A 22274-nucleotide genomic window follows, 5' to 3' on the forward strand; every position below is an offset into this window, starting at 1 on the left:
AATTTCAGGTGACACTGTAAATAAGAAGCAGGCAGCAGTATCTCCTGTAAATGTAAACAAACTTATTTGTCTTAGCGATTGGCTGAACAAGAAGTAGTAGGACTGAGTGGACTTGTGGGCTCTAAAGTTTTACACTGTTTTGTATTTAAGTGCAGTTATGCAACCAAAAAAAAAAAATCTACATTTGTAAGTTACACTTTCACGATAAAGAGATTGCACTACAGTACTTGTATTAGGTGACTTGAAAAATACTATTTCTTTTGTTTTTTACAGTGCAAATATTTGTAATCAAAAATAAAGTGAGCACTGTACACTTCATATGCTTGTGTTGTAATTGAAAATGTAGAAAACGTCCAAAAATATTTAAATAAATGGTATTCTATTATTGTTTAACAGCGCAATTAATTTTTTTTAATCTCTTGACAGCACTACTTTTTATACATATTATTAATATTCCTAAATGTAAAGGTAACATAGTCTATTATAGCAGCACTCAAAAAGCTGATCTAACCCTACTGGAAGTGCTTTGGTGTTGGTCTCTTAAACTAGCTATGCTGCTTGGTGTAAGTCAGGCATGATTTTAATCCATTTCTGCTGGGAAATCTGAACTCAATATGTTTTATTTGTTGGCTAGAAGCAGGCAGTGGTTTAGTTTATTTTTTGCATTTAGCACCGAAACCAGTATTCAAACTTAGGTGTTAATGTGTGGCACTTAAAACAGACTTTCAGGTGCTTGGCTGTAGGTTTAGCTGTCTCACTGTCAGTGCTCAGGTTTAAAATTTGGACTCCTAACTAGTTCTGTCCTGCTATCACCAGATGTTTCACAGGAACTGCCTAACATCAAGGCCCCACACACTGTGTGGCAAAGTAAATCTAAATTCTGTCGCAAGACCCTTTTTAATCTACATAAGAATGGCCCTACTGGGTCCGACCAAGGGTCCATCTAGCCCAGGATCCTGTCTTCCGATAGTGGCCAGTGCCAGGTGTCCCAGAGGGAATGAACAGAACAGGTAATCATCAAGTGATCCATCCCGTCGCTCATTCCCAGCTTCTGGAAAACAGAGGCTAGAGACACCATTCCTGCCGATCCTGGCTAATAGCCATTGATGGAGCTATCCTCCATGAATTTATCTAGTTCTTTTTTGAACCCTGTTATGGTCTTGGCCTTCACAACATCCTCTGGCAAGGAGTTCCACAGGTTGACTGTGTGTTGTGTGAAGAAATACTTCCTTTTATTTGTTTTAAACCTACTGCCTATTAATTTCATTTGGTGTCCCCTAGTTCTTGTGTTATGAGAAGTAGTAAACAACACTTCCTTATCTACTTTCTATACACCAGTAATGATTTTATAGACCTTAATCATATCTCCCCTGAGCCATCTCTTTTCCAAGCTGAAAAGTCCCAGCCGTTCCATACCCCTATTCTTTTTTGAGATATGGGGCAACCACATCTGCACACAGTATTCAAGATGTGGGCATACCATAGATTTAAATAGAGGCAATGTGATATTTTCTGTCCTATTATCTATCCCTTTCTTAATTATTCCCAGCATTCTTTTCGCTTTTTTGACTGCCGCTGCACATTGAGTGGATGTTTTCAGAGAACTATCCACGACTCCAAGATCTCTTTCTTGAGTGGTAACAGCTAATTTAGACCCCATCATTTTATATGTATAGTTGGGATTATGTTTTCCAATGTGCATTAGTTTGCATTTATCAACATTAAATATCATCTGCCATTTTGTTGGCCAGTCACCCAGTTTTGAGAGATCCTTTTGTAGCTCTTCGCAGTTTGCCTGGGTCTTAACTATCTTTAGTAATTTTGTATCATCTGCAAATTTTGTCACCTCACTGTTTACCCCTTTTTCCAGATCATTTATGAATATGTTTAATAGGACTGGTCCCAGAACAGACCCCTTGGGGACACCACTATTTACCGCTCTCCAGTCTGAAAACTGACCATTTATACCAGGGGTTCTCAAACTGGGGGTCAGGACCCCTCAGGGGGTCACGAGGTTATTACATGGGGGGGGTCGCAAGCTGTCAGCCTCCACCCCAAACCCCGCTTTGCCTCCAGCATTTATTATGGTGTTAAATATATTAAAAAGTGTTTTTAATTTATAAGGGGGGTCACGCTCAGAGACTTGCTGTGTGAAAGGGGTCACCAGTACAGAAGTTTGAGATTCACTGATTTATACCTACCCTTTGTTTACTATCTTTTAACTAGCTACCAGTTCATGAGAGCACCTGCCCTCTTATCCCGTGGCAGCTTATTTTGCATAAGAGCCTTTGCTGAGGGACCTTGTCAAAGGCTTTCTGAAAATCTAAGTACATTATATCTACTGGATCCCCTTGGTCCACATGCTTGTTGGCCCCCTCAAAGAATTCTAATAGATTGGTGAGGCATGATTTCCCTTTAATAAAACCATGTTGACTCTTCCTCAACAAATTATGTTCATCTATATGTCTGACAATATTGTTCTTTATTATAGTTTCAACCAGTTTGCCCGGTACTGAAGTCAGGCTTACCGGCCTGTAATTGCCAGGATCACCTCTGGAGCCCTTTTTAAAAATTGGCATCACATTAGCTATACTCCAGTCATCTGGTACAGAAGCTGATTTAAATGATAGGTTATAGACTACAGTTAGTAGTTCTGCAATTTCACATTTGAGTTCCTTCAGAACTCTTGGGTGAATACCATCTGGTCCTGGTGACTTATTGCTGTTTAATTTATCAATTTGTTTCAAAACTTCCTTTAATGATACCTCAATCTGGGACAGTTCCTCAGATCTGTCACCTAAAAAGAATGGCTCAGGTTTGGGAATCTCCCTCACATCCTCAGCCGTGAAGACCGATGCAAAGAATTAATTTAGTTTCTCCGCAATGGCTTTATTGTCCTTGAGTGCTCTTTAGCACTTCGATCGTCCAGTGGTTGTTTAGCAGGCTTCCTGCTTCTGATGTACTTAAAAAAAATATTTGCTATTACTTTTTGAGTCTCTGGCTAACTGTTCCTCAAATTCTTTTTTTGGCCTTCCTAATTGTATTTTTACACTTCATTTGCCAATGTTTATGCTCCTTTCTATTTTCCTCACTAGGATTTAACTTCCACTTTTTAAAGGATGCCTTTTTGCCTCTCACTGCTTCTTTTACTTTGTTGGTTAGCCACGGTGGCTCTTTTTTAGTTCTCTTACTATATTTTTTAATTTGGGAAATACATTTAAGTTGAGCCTCTATTATGGTGTCTTTAAAAAGTTTCCATGCAGCTTGCAGAGATTTCACTTTTGGCACTGTACCCTTTAATTTCTGTTTAACTAACCTCCTCATTTTTGTGTAGTTCCCCTTTCTGAAATGAAATGCTATAGTGTTGGGCTGCTGTGGTGTTTTTCCTGCCACAGAGATATTAAATTTAATTATATTATGGTCACCAAGTGGTCCAGCTATATTCACCTCTTTGACCAGATCCTGTGCTCCACTTAGGACTAAATCAAGAATTGCCTCTCCTCTGGTGGGTTCCAGAACGGCTGCTCCAAGAAGCAGTCATTTAAGGTGTCAAGAAACTTTATCTCTGCATCCCGTCCTGAGGTGACATGTACCCAGTCATATGGGGATAATTGAAATCTCCCATTATTACAGTATTTTGAGTTTTATTTATATATTATTGAGTTTTTTATTTTAATAGCCTCTCTAATCTTCCTGAGCATTTCACAGTCACTATCACCATCCTGGTCAGTTGGTCAGTAATATATCCCTACCGCTATATTCTTATTATTAGAGCATGGAATTTCTATCCACAGAGATTCTATGGTACAGTTTGATTCATTTACGATTTTTACTTCATTTGATACTACACTTTCTTTCACATATAATGCCACTCCCCCCACCAGCACGACCTGTTCTGTCCTTCTGATATATTTTGTACCCTGGTATTACTGTGTCCCAGTGCTTATCCTCATACCACCAAGTTTTTGTGATGCCTATTATATCAATATCCTCATTTAATACGAGGCACTCTCATTCACCCATTTTATTATTTATGCTTCTAGCATTGGTATATAAGCACTTTAAAAACTTGTCTCCTTTTAGCTGTCTGCCATTACACGATGTAATTGAATGGGACTCTTTTTTTATTTGACTGTTTCTGATCAAATCCTGCGTGTATTTTATCATTTTCCAGCCTCTCGTCCTCACTAGGACACAGAGATTCTCTATTAATAGATCCTCCCGTAAGGGATGGCCGAACTACTTGCTCCTCCGCACCTGTCGGCTTTCCCCCAGCCCTTAGTTTAAAAACTGTTCTACGACCTTTTTAATGTCCTAGAACAGTGCTCCAGGTTGGGAGACAGGGACTTCTGCAGCAGTTTGAGGGAAGTATTAAATGAAAGTTTAGAGTTTTATTTAATTAAATTTGAAAATGAATAATAGAATCAGTAGAGTCCTTTGTGCTTATATATATTGCTATTATGTTCACTTTATTTTACTCTTGCCCCCCTAAATTTTCAGTTTACTTTGTGCTGGGGACTGCTCTATTAACACCTAATTGTGTTGCAGAAGCTAAAGGTTTTGATAGATGGGGTTTAGGCGGTGTAGGAGAGGTTTAGGACATTGACATGTTCACATCACTGAGGAGGGTTTTTAGCTTCTATGTTCTTGCTTAGGGCATTACTCAGTCATTGCTTGGCAGAGAGATCCACTAAATGTTGTTCATTCCAGGGGAGCATCATAACTGCCCTATTCCGCCACCAGCATTATAAATATTAAAGACTTCCACCGCGCTAAACACAGGCAGAAAGCTAGAGCTGCTTTAGGATTCACTCTGCTTGTATACACTCAGGTTCCCGCCATTTAGGGTGACTAGATAGAAAGTGTGAAAAATCGGGACAGAAGGTGGGGGGTAATAGGCGCCTATATCAGAAAAAGCCCCCAAGATCGGGACTGTCCCTATAAGATCGGGACATCTGGACCCCATGTGCTCAAACCCGGTGACAGCTAAACCATCAGGTACTGAGAAGGGATTAGCATGAGTAGGATGGCTCCAGCAGAAAGAGACACTCATCTGGGCATACACAGGAATATCATTGAATAAAACTTCTGTTTTTTGACATTTAAAACTCTTCCCTCAAATATGATTTGTTTCTATTAACTAAAATGTTAGTTATATAAAGTGAGTCAGAGGCCTAATCTTCATGTGTGGGTACCTAGAAGCAGGCACCTGATTAAAAGTTTCCTGATTTTCAGAGATGCTGGGCACACACAACTCCCACAAAAGCCAATGAGAGTTGAAAGCACTTGTTACCTCAGAAAATCAGCTGTTTAGTTAGGTGCCTTACTATAGAGTTAAATGCCTACCTTTGGGTACCCAACTTAGAAAACAAGACTCTGAGATACAACAGCAGCCATAACTGTAGCCTGCCTTTGATCCCTGGTGGAATTCCTGTTTGTCTGTGACATTTGCCTGGTATATGGATGGCTCTTAGAAGTAAATACTTGGCACCTAAATATTTAACTTGCAATAATAAGGATATTCTTGCCATGATAACAGTAAAAACACACATGCATCTATCTTATCTACTTATCTGTCTATTCTCTAGTTAATTGTGGGTGGGAGAAGGGATTTAACATGGATATATATTGCCTTCACCCACTGATCACTGTTTCTTCTGGGTGATTAGCAAAGCAGGATGTGTACCTCCCAACAGCTTTGTGTTTTGTCATAAAGCAAAGAGGATATTGTTTTCAGCTGTCCTTAATTAATCTCCATATCTAACTTGGCCTGCCTCGCCATCAACTCAATACCACCCGCTAAGGGAAATTGAGTGTTACAAAAATATATTTTCTTTTTAGTAAACAAAAACAAAAAAACCCAAGAAATCCTCTATCATTCTTAGACTAAAATGCTTGCTGAGAGCCCTGTACTGTGCATTGTCGATGTAGTCTGTGTTGCAGCTCAGATTTGCTAGCATTACACTTTTTTTTCTAGATCCCTTCCTCTTGGCCACAGTCCAGAGACACAGTGTCCTTGTTTAGCATTTTGATGTGGGGAAACACTGATAATTAAAGCAGGTTTCAAGCCATGAGCTTATTTGTAAGCAGCAACTTGCTCCAGGATGTGTGTTGTCAGTCGATAAATATACAGCTTGTGTGTGCTGAGCCACAGTGTGTCTTGTGCCTGATTATGCACAGTGTGTGTGCGTACATGTTGATTGAACCCACACCCTAGGGGGAGTATTGTTTAAAATAATAAAGTTAATTTCTAGAAGAATGGAGATGTCATTCTGTTCTCCCTTACACTGGTATAAAACCAGTTTAACCACACATTGACTTTAGTGGAGTTCCTCCTTATTTACAATGGTATAATTTAGGGCGGAATCAGGCCCTGGAGTTTTAAGACATATGTCCAGGATGCGTGTATATGTAAAGTAATGGAATTAAACCTATAGTGTACCAGCATCTGGACAAATAGGTCCTGAAATGGAAATCTCATTGCCCTCAAGGGTTTGTTGGACTAGGCCCTCAATTTCCTTAGGCACCAGACTGACTTATGAAGATTGGAGATTTTCTGTTTTGCAAATTTAACAAATAAACAAATAAAACCAAAATTAAAACAGATGGATTTGTGGAGCTGTGTTACATGGGGGAAAAAGTTCCAGCATGTTAGTGCGTAAAATGAGTGAGTGAAAGGGTATGATGTGGCGGTGAGCCTTTTAAAAAAAACAGCTTTGAAGAAATGAACCTATTAACAGTCTTATTTTTGTAAATGCTGTTCCCAGCGGTGTGTATGCTTATGTATGGATATTTATGTGTGTATTTTCAAGAGTTTACATAGTTCTCTAAGAGGCGTTGCTGTTTATCTCCCTGGATTACATAGGTGCCATGGGATGTAGGCATGCCATTGGATTTTTCAGTGTACTGAAGAGGAAATAATCTCAACAAATCCTGTATAAATTTACCTTTTTCATTCAGCTGTATTTTTTCATTGTACTAGATGTCGTTGGAGTTATTGCTCAAAATTCCTTTTACTTAAGAGGTACATACGAGGGTTGGCCTCTTTCCTACTTCTGTTCACCATTTCAGTAGAGCCACTCGTAGGCATATCAAACCGTATGGGGGCGGGGGAGGAGTAAAAGAGATAAAAACAGGGAATATCTTAAACAGAATTTCCTTTTGTGCAGGTGATAAATTTAATATACCATCTCAAACGTTCAAAATTAATGTCAGTTATTCACAATGACAAAAGAATGGTGGTTTGTTTCCAGCTGTAAGATAAATGGATACACAACAAAAGATCTAGGCCCACTTCACACTCTTCTGCAAAAAAAAAAAAAAGTCACAAAGGGTGAAAACTTACTGAAAAAATCCACAATTTCCCTATTGCCCCATCTCCACTACATGATTCTTTTGTCAGGGTAGGGATGTAAGCCTTGCTCAAGCGACAGGATCTAAGGTTTGTACAACCAGCAGCAGAACCAGCGTTGTCAGACCTTGCAGATTCTCAACCAGGCATGTGCAGTTAACTATATGAAAAGAGATTGATATAGACAAAACTGAGTTGATTCTTATTTGCTGCCCAGATGGGCAAAACCACAAATGGAATGAGCATTGCACTATATTTCAAATTGGAGCCTAACATTCTGCGTATAATCAAGATGGTACTGCATACTAGTGTCAGTAGGGTAAAGGTGCAGCGCTGAGATGGGGGGACAAAGATAGCTTCAAGCCACTTTTATGCCTTCCATACTCTAGGTTGCTCTGAAAGTCATTGCAACACTCAGAGCCTGCTTTAATTTACCACAGTCTTAGCAACTGCCTCTAACTTATGGCAGTACTCTAGTCATTCCTGCTTGTGTCTGACATGCCTCCATACCGCTAGTTTTCACCTACCACCCCTCTTTAGAACCTATACAGAGTGTAATCAAATAACCACAACCCATATAATCAGTGGGGACCCCATCCTGAAAGAAGTCTTTCCTGCATCCCCTCTTTTGGCTTCCAACAACCCCCAGCCTCTCCAAGCTCATCATCAGAAGCAAGCTCCCTGCAGACCAGGACATATCAACTCAAAGCAGCACCAGACCCTGCCAAAACAGATGCAAAACCCAAAGACATATCTCCACAGCTACAATGATCAACACCCCCCACAACACACCTTTCGAGATTCATGGGTCCTACACGTGCTTATCACAACATGTGGTGTACCTCATCCAATGCACTAAACTCCCCAACACCTATTATGTGGGTGAAACCAATCACTGTTCTCTCAAATGAACTCAAGAGGAAAATGATAAAAGATAAAAACACCACATGACCTGCGGAGTGAACACTTTTCACAAAGCAATCACTCTATATCTGACCTCTCAGTCCTCATCCTTAAAGGAAACCTGCAAAACACTTTCAAAATATGAGCATGTGAGCTTAAATTCATAACTCTGCTAGACCCTAAAAATCATGGTCGCAATAAAAACACTGGATTTATGGCTTATTACAACAGTCTGTAAATGCACTAACCCCTTTTTTTTGTCCTATGACTACAGGGGTTTTAATGAGCCACTTCACCTTGAATGGTCCCTTAGCACATATTCTAACTACATATACTAAACCATCTGTTCATTTTTGTATTTAGCTGTGATACTCTGACTACCTTTCCCAGACCTGAGGAAGAGCTCTGTGTAGCTCCAAAGGTTGTCTCTCTCGCCAACAGAAGTTGGTCCAATAAAAGATAGTACTTCACCCAGCTTGTCTCTCTAATATGCCTCTATTCTGGCATATGCAGCCCTGTGTTGTCCCTGTGCTAGGGAATTCCCTGGGGCTGCTCTGCCCTTTTTATCGTATTGCTCCAATTCTTTTTCTCCTGGTTTGCTGCTGTGTAGCACTTCACTGTTATTTAGGAAACATGGTGGAGTGCCTATCCTTTTTTGTCTCTAAAGGGCAGCCATCAGTGGTACTCATCTGTGAACTGATTGTGAGAAAAATGCTGTCGCGACTTTCTGCCAGGCACTCTCTCTCTAATGAGTCAAGTGCATCCCTTGCACAATGCAGGCTGTGTTCACCTGTCCCCAACTTGCTCCAAGCCCAGCTTTCTGGATGCTGGTGCCAACTTGCAGAGCTGGCCAAGAATTTATACATTTGTGGTATTACAGATATTTCCCTGTATTTATGTTTGCTAAAAGATGTAGAAATAGTTTCTGGTGTCACACAAATATTCTTCTATAGCCTGGACAAGCTTCAAACTTCACAAGGAAAAAGGCCCAAGTCAAAGTTTTGAACCTGGGCCCAGGATAGGTAGTATTTAATGTAGTCCCATTTTGTGAGAGCTGAAGTATGCACTGAATACTATGGAATGTAAATTTGTATACAGTGATCTAAACCAGATGTCACCATTCTTAAAAAGGATAAATACACAGGAGACTGAATGTAATCAGTAGCCAGTCTTTTCTTTGTCTTCTGCAAGAGGTTTTTGTAGTACAGGTATAGGTTCCCAAGTCATCAATCTTCTTGTTCTACTTCATAGCTGGTATGCAAACTTTGACAATAATGTAATTTAATTAGGCAGTTGGAGAATGAGGTTACATTACAACCAACCAATTAACTGGATGGTATATATGGTTGTTCTTGTTTATTCAGGGTCATTTTTCAGGGCTTGAAAAAAATACTAGTTGCCTACTTTTTAGAAAACTAAACCTATTAAAGCTAATAAAAATGACAGGGTTTCACCAGTGTGGTCCCTGGTAAGAATTCAGAGAATGGATAAGGTTCTACACTATCCCTTCCTACGGTTTCCATTTTTGAGTTATCCTCCTACATGGTTAGCTCCAGTGACCCATCTCAACTTTTGCTCAAAGCTTTCTTGAGCAAAAGCACAGTGAAACTCACATAACTCATGTCGGTATTGGGCAGCGGTAAACATTGGAGCAGTCTGAAAACTCAGGAATTCCATACTGTTTCTGTTCATACTAAAATGTTATCTTTGCAATCACAAGGAGTAGAGAACTAAGGAAAATGCACCCCAAAACTTAAAATTCTGCAGAAATTGATGGCTTACACCCCCCTCCTCTCCAATGAAACACACACACTCACCAGGAAAAGCTTACTCGCCAAATGAACAAGTGGATATTTCAAGCTTTGGTCATTTTATTAAACAGAAGAGTACCTTACTACAAAAGCTGTTGTAAAAGCTTTGTTTCTTTCATACAACAATATTGTCTTGGCAAAGCCTGTTTAGACTTTCATCCTTCTAAAGGTAGATGAATTGATTACCAGTCAGTTAATGATATATTGGTCTTTGGATGAGATTGTGTTTTAAAAAATAATCAAAAAACTGGTCTATGCTCTTTGTGGTCCATTGCTTTTTTTAACAAGTAGAGGTTCTGCCCTGGTGTCAGTGGCCAAAATTTCTTCTCTTCCCTTTCTCCATCCCATTACTGATCATGGTTTGTTGGTGCCCCCAAATCCCAGAGGTAGTTCAGTGGTGCAGTTTGTCAGCACTTTTTATTTTACATGAGTCTCTGGCTGCAGAATTTGCCACTGAATCCATCCCTTGCTGCAGAATTGTGCTTCAAGCTAAAAGCTTTTGTTTTTAAGAAAAAAAACACACAAATTTCTAGTTGTCTGAGTGTGAAGAAAAGCTTGAAAATATGAACCAAGCATGAACTGATGTAGGGTTGTGTTCCTGAGTCTGCAGACGCCTGAAACATTAGCTCTATAGATGTGAACAGCACCACTCATTTCAGTGGGGTGTATACACTGAAGCTAAAAGATAATTTTAATGTCAATATTGTTAAGTCTTTCATTGTTGGTTGTTTTAGAAGATTTATCCAGCCAATGTGCTTATGCCTCAAACCCAAGCCACCACCTATACCTTTCCAAATACAAAAGCCCCAACTCATCCTTATCCAGCTGCAAAAACCTTTAGCTTCTTTCCAGATAGCTTCAGCCATGTAGATGCATGGGCAATGTAGAGATCTGCTGTAGAACACTGAAAATGTAGGGAGAGAATGAAATTAATACTACTATTAAAGTAAATAACACAGAGGCTACTGCACGGATTGTATGACTGACTTTCAGAGCTAATTCACAGTCCACCTTTTTAAATTAAATTAAGCAGCTACAGTTTTTCCTGTGTGCTGTGCCAGAGTAACACACACTCCACAGACCTTGCTGCAGAAGGTCTTGTGTGTGTATTTAAGGCCTGATCCAGAGCCCTTGGAAGTCAATGGAAAGACCCCTTCGATTTCCAGGGACTTTGACTTATACTCCATGCACACAGAACAACTTGCAGAATTGAGGCTTTAGTAAGCAAAAAATGGTACATCTACCATAAAATGTGCTATATCTATCTTTTTGTTGTTGTTGCTTGCGCAACAAAATAGAAGCACGGAGGTCTGCTATAGATAGGGAACACTACTGAATGTTCAGTTTTTAGCTCTATGGCACTAGACTGTAAGCAACTATTTCACACATCCCATAGCTATCAGAAAGTTCAAGTGCAGCACACTGGGTGCCTTTCCATGGTACAGTGCCTTGGTACTAAGAGTTTTTTTCTTCCCTCTTCATTAAAGCAAAATTGCTATATAGCTGAAGCATATTGTGAAATTTGAGTTAGACTTGGGATTCACTGTTAAATATTTTTGTTTGTTGGAAATATTTATTGGGAGGGCTAAAAATAAAAATCAGGACTCTTTCTGACTGGGGCCTGGACTCTTTGTGGCTGGATAAATATGGAAAAAGTAGAATGTCATGCTTTGAAATGCACAGTTCGTACAGTCTTACATTGCAATTAATCTACTTTTAAATTGTGTCTAGGCCACAACTGAGCTGGTTTCTCTAGAAACATTTCTTATTAGCATTGATTGATGCTTTCATTTTACTTACAGACTACTTTAAACAAAGATAACTTTATATTTTCATAGGCACAAAATAACTTTAATTAGTCTGTAAAAATATCATTAGAGCCATAAATAGGATATATTTGAAACCTCTCCTTTAAGGAAAAGTGTTATAGAATTTAATAGGGATTAAGGCCCTCATTCATCAATGCCCTTGAGCACATGCCTATCTTTAGGCAGATAGTAAAACACACACACACACATACACACAGAAAGAGTAAGGCAATTTACAGCAAAACCCTTAGCACAATACACACAGTGTGACCAGGTGTAAAATATTAGTTGCTATACAGAACGATAACTGTATTAATTAAAAAGATGTTAACTGCAGGAGCAGGCACAGTGGTTCAATGAAGAAAAGGCCTGATCCTGCAACATGTAAACTCCTACTGGCTTAACTCTTTAGGATTGGCCCATAAGTCATTACAGGGTAAACATTCCACAAATGATTTCTAAAGGTGGCCTGTATTTTAAATAAAATTATATGAAGTTACATTTAACAAGGAATAAACATACTACATATTTTCAATGTGACCAAGTTCACATTGTTGTAACACAGTCCCTTTTAGTGAATCTCATGTCATTATATAGGATTGTGGCAGGCTTTAAGTGTGGAAAAAAAAACCTAAGAGGAGGGACTGGAATTAGCTTGACAAATACAGTACTATTATCCAGAGTTCGGTAGTTGTATAGTATTGTTTCCCAGAGCTACATTTTGAGTTCTTTGTTCATCCACATTGTCTGCAATAACTCCATCCTCTTTAAAGCAAACTTTTCTGTACCAAAACATATGGGTGCATTGCAGGCAAACAAGGGCAGAATTTGGTCCTTCGAGTACACTCTAAGGCTCTGTCTGGACTAGAAAATTGAACCAGTTGGTTAGGACTAGCTTAAGCATAAAAGGTTCATTGTGTCCAATCTTTAATTTAAAACTCATTGCAAATTTGTGTCTCTTGCCCTCATTAGTGCTCTTCTAAACCATTTTGTTTGCAATGCACTCTGACTCCTCCTCTGTCCCACAGGTATCTCGCAGTTCCCAGAAGATTTCCCAGAAGCAGTAGATTTCGGGACATTTCAAAAAGCCCATGTTGTAGGTTGGGACAGTGGAGGACTAGTTGAACCATTTCAGCTAGTCCACATCCACACTGGCACTAAAATGGATCAGACTGAAACAGTTGGAACTACAGTAGTTCTTAAACCTGAAGTGTTTTACCAGCATTCCAGTGGTAAAACAAGTTCTTGGAATCACAGATTTCTCTAGCATACACAAGACTTTTCTGCTTAGTCTAATATCCTACTGCTTGATGTGCTAAAAAGACATGTTTTTTAGATTTTGGGCCCATGTACACTGGGAGAATTTACTAAACACTTACAAAACTTTGTTCGATTAAACCAATTTTAAAATTGGTTAGAGCCAAGGTGTAGACCCAGCCTAAAGGGCCTGACCCATTTTGACAGAACCAGTTTCCAGAGTTGAAGTGGTCTTGAAAGCAGTTTAGTAAAAACAGCTCAGGCCACCACAAATTACCTAAAACCAGGTGTACACTGTTGCTCTAACCTGATTTTGAAGTTGATTTAGCTGAGCCAGTTTTTTAAAAGATTGGAAAATTTTCCCAATAATGCTGTCACTCAGTGCATATAAATAACCAAATTGCTGGCTGAATAGTGTTTGGAGTTCTTTGTGTTGTTTTTTTTACGAAACCTGGGATTTAATTTAATAATTGTTTTTTCAGTTCTGACACTTGGTAAGAACAATCTGTTTCATTGCAATTATCTAAACCCGATGTTTGCATGAACCTTGTTCACATGACAATAGGTAGTATATTTGTCCTTGGTCATATGCACACACAGTGTGTACTCAAATTTGTATGTGAAACATTTATGGCTGAATTACATGAAAAGCCATCCATAATATGGATTTACACAATTCTTCAACTGATGTTCCTTGACCAGGAGATTGGAAAAGTAGAGCTGTTCATAACATAGATATTGAAAAGCCATGTACACTTGGCCTTTTCAGACTTGGGGTCATTGCTTTACCTTTGTGTTATGTAAACATGTATGTACATTTGTCAGAACAGTTTAACCTTTTAGCATCAGGAATACGTGTATATCGAATACATTAGAAATCAGTTTAAGGAGATCCCAACTTCCAGGCATTAAGTCGGTTTCCAACCAGTTAGAATCTCATTTATGTGGAGCTGGGTCTGAACGTATGCACTCTTTGGAATACTTATCAAGATTATTAAAAGTGAAGACATTTTAAAAGTGTAATATATTTATCACTGCTAAGGTCATTTGTCTTTTTGTATTTTTCTCACTGTGATCAGTGAAAATAGTCTAGTCAGTTTCTGTCAGTTTCTCTTTCTGGTTACTGTGCACAAATGCTGCAATCTCTGAGTTGCACATAATACAGAGGAATAGATGCTTTACAAATAAATAAATAGATAAAACTATTTCCACTGGAATTTGTGTGTTTAATTTCTATTTGTTTTAAAGCTCTCCAGGCTGAAAAGTTGTAAAACCTTATTTTGTCACTAAAGTCAGCAGACATGTCTCTGAGCACTCAGAGAGCAAGTAAGCTTAGTAAGAAGGTTGCATTTTTATATGAGTTTTTCTGGATTAACAATACAAATCCCATTTATTAACAGTCCTGTATATTTCTACGTAATTTAGCTGCTCTTAATGTATTGATTTCTATAGTACAGTTTATTTAACTTTTTACTGCACCACTTTGTGTTCTATTCTCATCCGCTTCATTGCTGCTTCTTCCTTAATCTCCACTCTCCTGATGTATGTGCAAAAATCCTGCTACTGCATCTAAAGACTGCTACTTGTACACACAAATGATTGTGTGCAAATTTAGAAAATTTCCCTTTTGAAAATGTTTCCCCTAGTTTCATCCAAGAAGCAAATTGTTAATTCAAAAAACAAAACAAAACCCCCAGACACTTTTTAGAGGTTGCAGATGTATAGATAATAAATCTCCCGGGTTGAAAGTTTCTGCATTTGTAGATTCTAATAATGTTATTTAACCTTTCAGATCGGGTTAAAGATCAGAATCCGGGCCCTGACTCTGCAAGCTGCCTAAGTATTCCTGTGCAATGGGCTGCTCATGTTTAGAGTTAGGCATGTGCTTGAGCAGGTTGTTGAACATGGCCCTATTCATGGGATCTTTTTCCATTTTTAAAGTTTAGATTACGAATGTAAAGCCTTGTATTTAAATACAAGACCCCATGCACAGACAGGAAGTCGTGTGGTGATCTTTCTCCAAAAACATCACATTTTTCAACAGTGTTCTCCTTTCCTGATTGGCTGAAGGAGGAAAAATTATCTCATATTAGCACTTCTTACAATTATGCCATTTTAATTCACACTTATTGTAGTAATTATTGATATGTTATATGTTACTTTTTATTGATTGCATAGAGATTAACTAACGAGTGTGATAATATGTAGTCAGACATGCAGTACTATAGACGTCATATGTTTTGCAATTATCTGTATTTTCATAGTTCATCTGTCATAAAAAGTTAAAAAAAATTGTTTGTCTACATGTTTGTCTTCTGTCTTCTGCAAATTACATGGCCTTTTATGCATTAAAAAATTGTCTTAGACTCTGTTAAATGTTGATGTCGAACACTTGTTCTAAATAGTAATAAAAAAAAAGCAAAGTATCAGCAATTTTTGTTCAGAAGTCAATAATTACCATGCTAAATTATTTGATGTACTGCAGCATGTAGCAGAATTGAAATGAAAAGTTGTATCTTTGCAGAAAATGATTATTTATGGCATATTTGTAATTTTCTTTATTAATTATTATTATTATTATTGCTTCTGGGGGTCTTAGGCAGCTTTAGGATCATCAGTCTATTAAGACTAATCTTCTCTGATGTTCAAAAGGCCCATTCATGCTAATACATATGAAGAATGCTGATTTTAATTTCTCACTGAGATAAGACTGACAGAAAAGGGCACAAGATTACAAACATTGCTTAAATAATCACTTAGTTATCCACTTCATTGTAAAGACACATGGAAACTTCATATTGCTTCTTGTTCAGTTGTATGTACAAAAAAGTAGGAAGTATTTATTTTTTTAAATGCAGAAATATACTCTTGGAATGTTTTGTTTTATCACTTGCTTTGTTTTAGGGTTCTAAAGTAAAAATATTTCACAAACTATTTTGTGTGTCTACTGCCAGCCAGTTGGTGAAAGAAAACACAGAATGCTTTAAAAACACACACAGAATACCAGTTTATAGATGTTTATCATCTTTCTTTTTACTGCTGGACTGGGTGTTGTTTAATGTAGGACGCAAATTGTAGTAGCTAGAAGTGCTACTTACGAAGGAATAGTGTAGTAAACATGACAGAATATGCCATAGTTGTAACTCCTAATTTTCCCCTTTTGTTTTTACTGCAAACACCATTCTTGATGTATGATGAAAGATGGAACATATATATATATATATATATATATATATATATATATATATATATATATATATATATATATATATATATATATATATATATATATATATTATTTTTTGGAGGGGTATATTTTCCCAGTAGATAGGGCACAGGAATGGGAGTCAGGAGACATAGTGCTTGATCCAATTCCCATTTAAGTCAATTGAAAAACTCACTCTGACATGAATAGCAGTTGGGTTGAGCCCATTTTCTCTTCCTGGCTCTGCCACTGACTCCCTTTGCGGCCTTGGCCAAATTAATCCACATCTCTGTTTTTGTTTCCCTCTCTCTAAAATGGGGATAATGATTCATACTCAAGCGTGCAAACTGCTTTGAGATCTAGATCTGAAAAGCACTACAGAAGTGCCAGCTATTATTATTTCAAGTGACCTGAAGCTTTGGGGCCTGAAGCTTTGACAAAGGGAGAGGAAAGGAAGCCATTGCTGTTGAATCAACTTCTATACAGAAATCCAGGCAAGCAGATGGTGTTTGTATACAGGATATGCTATCACAGAGTAACTTTTCTACAACATTCTTCATTTTTAATAATTTCAGACGAGCTAAACTCCGGCTATATTTGGAGCAGCTAAAACAGCTTGTGCCTCTTGGGCCAGATAGCACCAGACACACCACTCTAAGTCTGTTGAAAAGAGCCAAGATGCATATCAAGGTAAAAACAAAAATATCCATCCATACTTTGTTTTCTTTAAAATAGAACCTTCAGGAATATGTATTGGTTGAAAAGAAACATTTTTCTTTTTTAACAGTAAATCCACATGTAGTATTTCTGATCTTCCCTATGGCCAGGTCTTTATTAAATACTGTGGTCCGATGTTTGGCTGCGTGTGTTCTTTCAGCATGGTGTCCCAGCTCTGCACAGATAGCGGAGATAGCAGACTTTGATTGAGCTGCCCAATAACCACAGACTCAGTTCGTAGCGAAGGAACTTGGTCAGGTTTATTGTTGATGAAGCACGGTATTGGTGTCTTATACTTGCTATAAGTACACTCAGTGCATGTATACCCGTGACAATGGACGCAGCTCAGTTAGTGATGGGACTTTCCACTATCCCTCTCGGCTGGCCAAAGACACTCCCTCTGAGATAACTCTTTATACACCAATACAAACAAATTATGTATTGCTCCTGTGGCGTGTCTAGGTGTCACCCTCTGACATATTTGGGTACCACCCATTGGCTTGTACCTATTGGTTTAATCAAAATATCTCTACCCATCATGCTGTCATCATGAACTTATCTTTAAGATGGGTCAGCGTGTTCCTGTTATCTTTGGGAAATGTGCTAGTATCGGGGTGTTCTGGTACCACCCTTTTGGAATGTGTTTGCGTGTATATTCTTGTACCTAGCACTACTTAGGAATATATGTTTCTGCAATATCAGCCCTATTCTTGCCAGATTCTGTGAGCAGGGCCTGCCTCTTGCTCACAACTTAACTTTGCTTTATACCTAGGTTTGCAAGGCGTCTGGTTTTTGACCGGAATGCCCGGTCGAAAAGGGACCCTGGTGGTTCCGGCCAGCACTGCTGACTGGGCCGTTAAAAGTCGGGTCGGTGGCGCAGCAGGGCTAAGGCAGACTCCCGCCTGCCCTGGGTCCGCGCAGCTCCCGGAAGGGGCTGGCATGTCCCTGCGGCCCCTAGGTGCAGGGGCGGCCAGGGAGGCTCCGTGCGCTGCCCCCGCCTTGAGTGCTGGCTCTGCAGCTCCAATTGACCAGGAATTGCAGCCAGTGGGAGCTGCAGGGGTGGTGCTTGCAGGTGTGGGCAGCGCGCACTGCGCAAAGCCACTTGGCCACGCCGCCGCCTAGGGCTGGACATGCCGGCTGCTTCCAGGAGCAGCGCAGAGCCAGGGCAGGCAGGGAGCCTGCCTTACCCCTCTGCACTGCCAACCAGGAGCTGCCTGAGGTAAGCACCACCTGGCAAGAGCCCACACCGTGAAGTCCCTGCCCTAGGTCGGAACCCCTCCCACACTCTAACTCCTTCCCAGACCCTGCACTCACACCCCAACCCCAGCCCTGAACCCTTTCCCAGAGCCGCATCCCCTCCCGCACCCCAACCCCTGACCCCAGCCCTGAGCCCCTTCCCACACCCAAACTCCCTCCTGGAGCCCACACCCCTTACCCCAACCCCCTGCCCCAGCCCTGAGCCTCCTCCCACACTCCAAACCCCTCGGCCCTGGCCCCACCTCAGAGCCAACACTCCCAGCTGGAGCTTGCACCCCCTCCCGCACCCCAACTCCTTGCCCAGCCCAGAGCCCCCTCCCGCACCCTGAACCCCTCATTTCTGGCCTCACCCCAAAGCCCGCACTCCCCAGCCAGAGCACTCACCCCCTCCCGCACCCCAGCCCCTTGCCCCAGCCCAGTGAAAGTGAGTGAAGGTGGGAGAGAGTGAGCGAGGGATGGAGGGGGGCTGGAGTGAGTGGGGGGTGGGGCTTCAGCGAAGTGGCGGGGCAAGGGTGTTTGGTTTTGTGCAATTCGAAAGTTGGCAACCCTATTTATAGCAGCAAAGCTTTGACCCCTACTTTAGCCCAGGCCTCAGACCAGGCCTTTGATACAAGGCCTTATGTGTCAGGCCCTCTTTCTACTACAAATGCTTCAACCTCTGGATCAAGTATTGTTTCATCTGAAGTAACACTTTAAAAATGACCGTGCAGTCCCAAGCATATAAAATGTTGATTTCTGCTCAATCTCTACTGGTTTATACTCTGCCTTATAACCATAATGCACAAGTCAATAATGGCTATTCTCTGATTTTTTGAAAGGCTGGGGGCAGGCTGGTATGCTACTGCACTGCTGTTAATGTAAAAGACAACCCTATTCAGGGTTGAAAAACTGATGGAGGGGAAAAGCTTATTGCTATTAGTAATACTATGTGCCCTGTACCTTGACGATTAGATCTTCTAGTGCTTGACAGTCATTAAAAAGAAACTGAAAGATGGCTCCTGCTTTCAAAATATTTTTTATCTGATGTACTAATTGAGTAAAACAAAAATTACTTTAAAAAAACTTCTGGTTTTGTGTCCAGTATTGTAGTCATTCAGTTGGTTCATTCTAAAGTTACAGCAAAGTTCACTGTGTAATAAGAAAAGCATTAAAGGGAATATAATACTTTATAGTAAAAAAATTGAAATATGATGGAAGAAGCCTGCTGTCATACAGCATTGTATTAATTATGCAGCTAACAGGAGTGGAACATATAGGTCTTGTCAAATATTGTAGATGAAGTTAAGCAAAGCCATCCTTGTTAGTAATAAATATATTAGGGAGATCCTCAGCTGGTGTAAATCATTGTACCTTCATTTCCATCAATCAGGCTACACCAGTTTATATCAGCTGAGAATCAGGCCTCTCATAGTTTAGATTAAAGTGAATGAAAGGCCGTGAATGCTCTTTTTGTTCTGATCTGCAAGTGATACTACCTGTATTGGACCTTTGTACTACAGAATGCAGAACTACGATTTGCTTTGAATAGTGACAAATTTGTGTGATTTACCATGGAAACATCATTCAGATGCCAGTAAAGCTAGGAATAAATGCCCTTTGCTTGCTTTGTTCCTTGACCACTCTGAACATTACGATTAATCTCCAATTTTTGGAAAGTGAATAGTTTTTTCTTTTTAAAGAGTTAAACTGATCCTATTCCTCTTGAATTGCCACTGGATTGCTTCTCTCCAGCAGGTGTAGAGCACTACTTTTCTGAAGACTGGCTGGGCTTGCTATTGTAGCTGCAATGACAGTCACACTAGTGCCTGTCTTCCTTCACTATTGCTAAAATGGCAGAGTCACTTCAGTAGATTTTGAACATTCCATTCCCTTTCCCCAACAGACTGATATTTGCACTGAAGTACTGGATAGAGTTTTCAGTCTGACTGTGAATCAAGAGTTAATGTCAAAGTGTTCCTAAGAGCTCAAGTTTGTGGCAGATAAGTAGCAGCTGGAGAATAAGGAAATCTGATCAGTTGGGCTCAGGTAGTTTGATAAATCAACAAGTGTAGGTGGACTAATCTCTTTTCCAATTGGAATGTTGTGTGTATCTATGTATAATATATATATACAAATGGTGCCTGGCCTTGGACAAGTCTTAATGTGAGGCAAATGTCCAAGATCAACAGTGCACATTATTCCTTCCTTCAAAAGGTCAATACGTCTATTTTATGATGGCTTCTCTGAAACAGCAGGATCTTTGGAATCATTCAGGACGGTAACCTGCTGTTTGCTCCACACTTTCACGAAGCACTCTGGTCTAGAAAATCAGGCATAAACAAATTCATATGGTGAGCGAAGAGTCCTTCCAGCAGCCACGGTCCTTCCTAATAAGTCTCTTGAATCTTGGTAATCATGTGAAGGCAGCTAAAGTGGGAGTTTGCTATAGATTCCCTTACTGCTTCTGGACCAACTAGCAAAAAGAATAATGCATTTTTGATTGTTAATGGAGTTGGTCTCTGAGGAAAATATATTACATGTACAAGGTCTTGATTTGTGGATATTTTTTGCGTATGATCCCAGACTTCTTTATATTTACTTCCAAGTTAGTGTAGTATCTTCTTCCATTTTTTTCCTCCATAAATGATCTTAGGTGACTTGGCAAAAAGGCTCAGTCAAAATCTCAGACAAAAATTGATATTAATAATGTAGCCATCTATAGAAGCAACACGGCACAAATGTTGGGGGTGTTTTTCTTTTGTTTTTGCTTTGAGTATTAACTCAAGATCAGTAACTTCTCTTATTAAAACTATAAGGGAAATTTTGGGTAGACAATATAATTACCTTATTGGCTTTTTGTCTGCGACATTTGGCTTTACACCCCTATTTCATGACAAATGTATGAACAGTACTTACCAAGGAGAAATTTGGGGGAAAGCAAATAGACCGTACAAGTAGAAAATTCACCATTAGCAAACCATTTCTACTGTAATGATATCACAGTATTGCCTAACTAATGAGAACCTTAAGTAGTAAAACTTCTCTGGCCTGTGTTACGCAGGAGGTCAGACAGTGATCAGAATGATCCCTTCTGGCCTTAAAATCTATGATTAAAACCCCTTTTACACCTAAGGAAGCATTATATTCTGACTGAAAACTGGTTCTTGCTTGTTATTTTATTCTGTATTAATCTAATATGGTCTGTTTTTCATTTCTTTTTGTAATGATTGGTACAGTGATTTAAGTATTTCTGAGCACTAATGCAACAATAATTGGGTCTTAGTCTGAGAAAGTCTTACCAGTTGCTCAGCAATTTCTAAGTGATATTTTCAAAGCATAGGTGTTCTATTATGGGCCAAACTCACTGCTGGCTTCCACAGTTGAAACTACTGAAGTCAGTGGAACTAAAGAAAAGATTTTGGTCCACCATATATGTTTGTATTTTTTAAATATTACATATATATGAGAAACATAGATTGAAATATTTTGAAACAAGTTACTTACATTTTAAAATTGGTATAAGTTAATGATTTAATTATTTATTTTTCACCCCCAAAGAAATTGGAAGAACAGGACCGAAAAGCTCTAAATATTAAAGAACAATTACAGCGGGAGCACCGCTACCTCAAACGTAGATTGGAACAACTATCCGTGCAGGGCATGGAACGTATCCGCACTGACAGTATGGGATCAACAATATCCACTGATTCTGAACAAGGTAATCTAACAAGAGAGGTCTCCTGGTTTATTAAAACTTTGGACCAGCTTCTTCCACCCTTACTCAAATTTAGTAGTATCTTATTCTGCATGCTGTCCCATTGGAATCTGTTCTATTCTGAGTAAATTCTTATGTCATCAGTGGGACTAATTACAAAGTAAGGTTACTACTTCACATGGGTAATGCAGAATCTAGCTGAGTGTATTTATCATAAATCAGTAATCAATGCAAGTATTAAAAATGAAATTTACTCCAATATGATAGATTA

General features: G+C 39.4%; 1 protein-coding gene across 3 annotated transcripts in view; it reads left to right on the top strand.

Annotated features, from left to right (window-relative positions):
• Nucleotides 1–22274, top strand: part of MXD4 (MAX dimerization protein 4) — a 47892-nt gene that overhangs the window by 20170 nt on the left and 5448 nt on the right. For all 3 annotated transcript variants that reach the window (XM_065404815.1, XM_065404813.1, XM_065404814.1), the window contains exons 4-5: nt 16911–17025; nt 21847–22006. In XM_065404815.1, the coding sequence (XP_065260887.1) occupies nt 16911–17025; nt 21847–22006 (275 nt within the window). The remainder of the gene's footprint in view (nt 1–16910; nt 17026–21846; nt 22007–22274) is intronic.

This window comes from Emys orbicularis, chromosome 5 (genome assembly GCF_028017835.1).
Source record: "Emys orbicularis isolate rEmyOrb1 chromosome 5, rEmyOrb1.hap1, whole genome shotgun sequence".
NCBI lineage: Eukaryota > Metazoa > Chordata > Testudines > Emydidae > Emys > Emys orbicularis.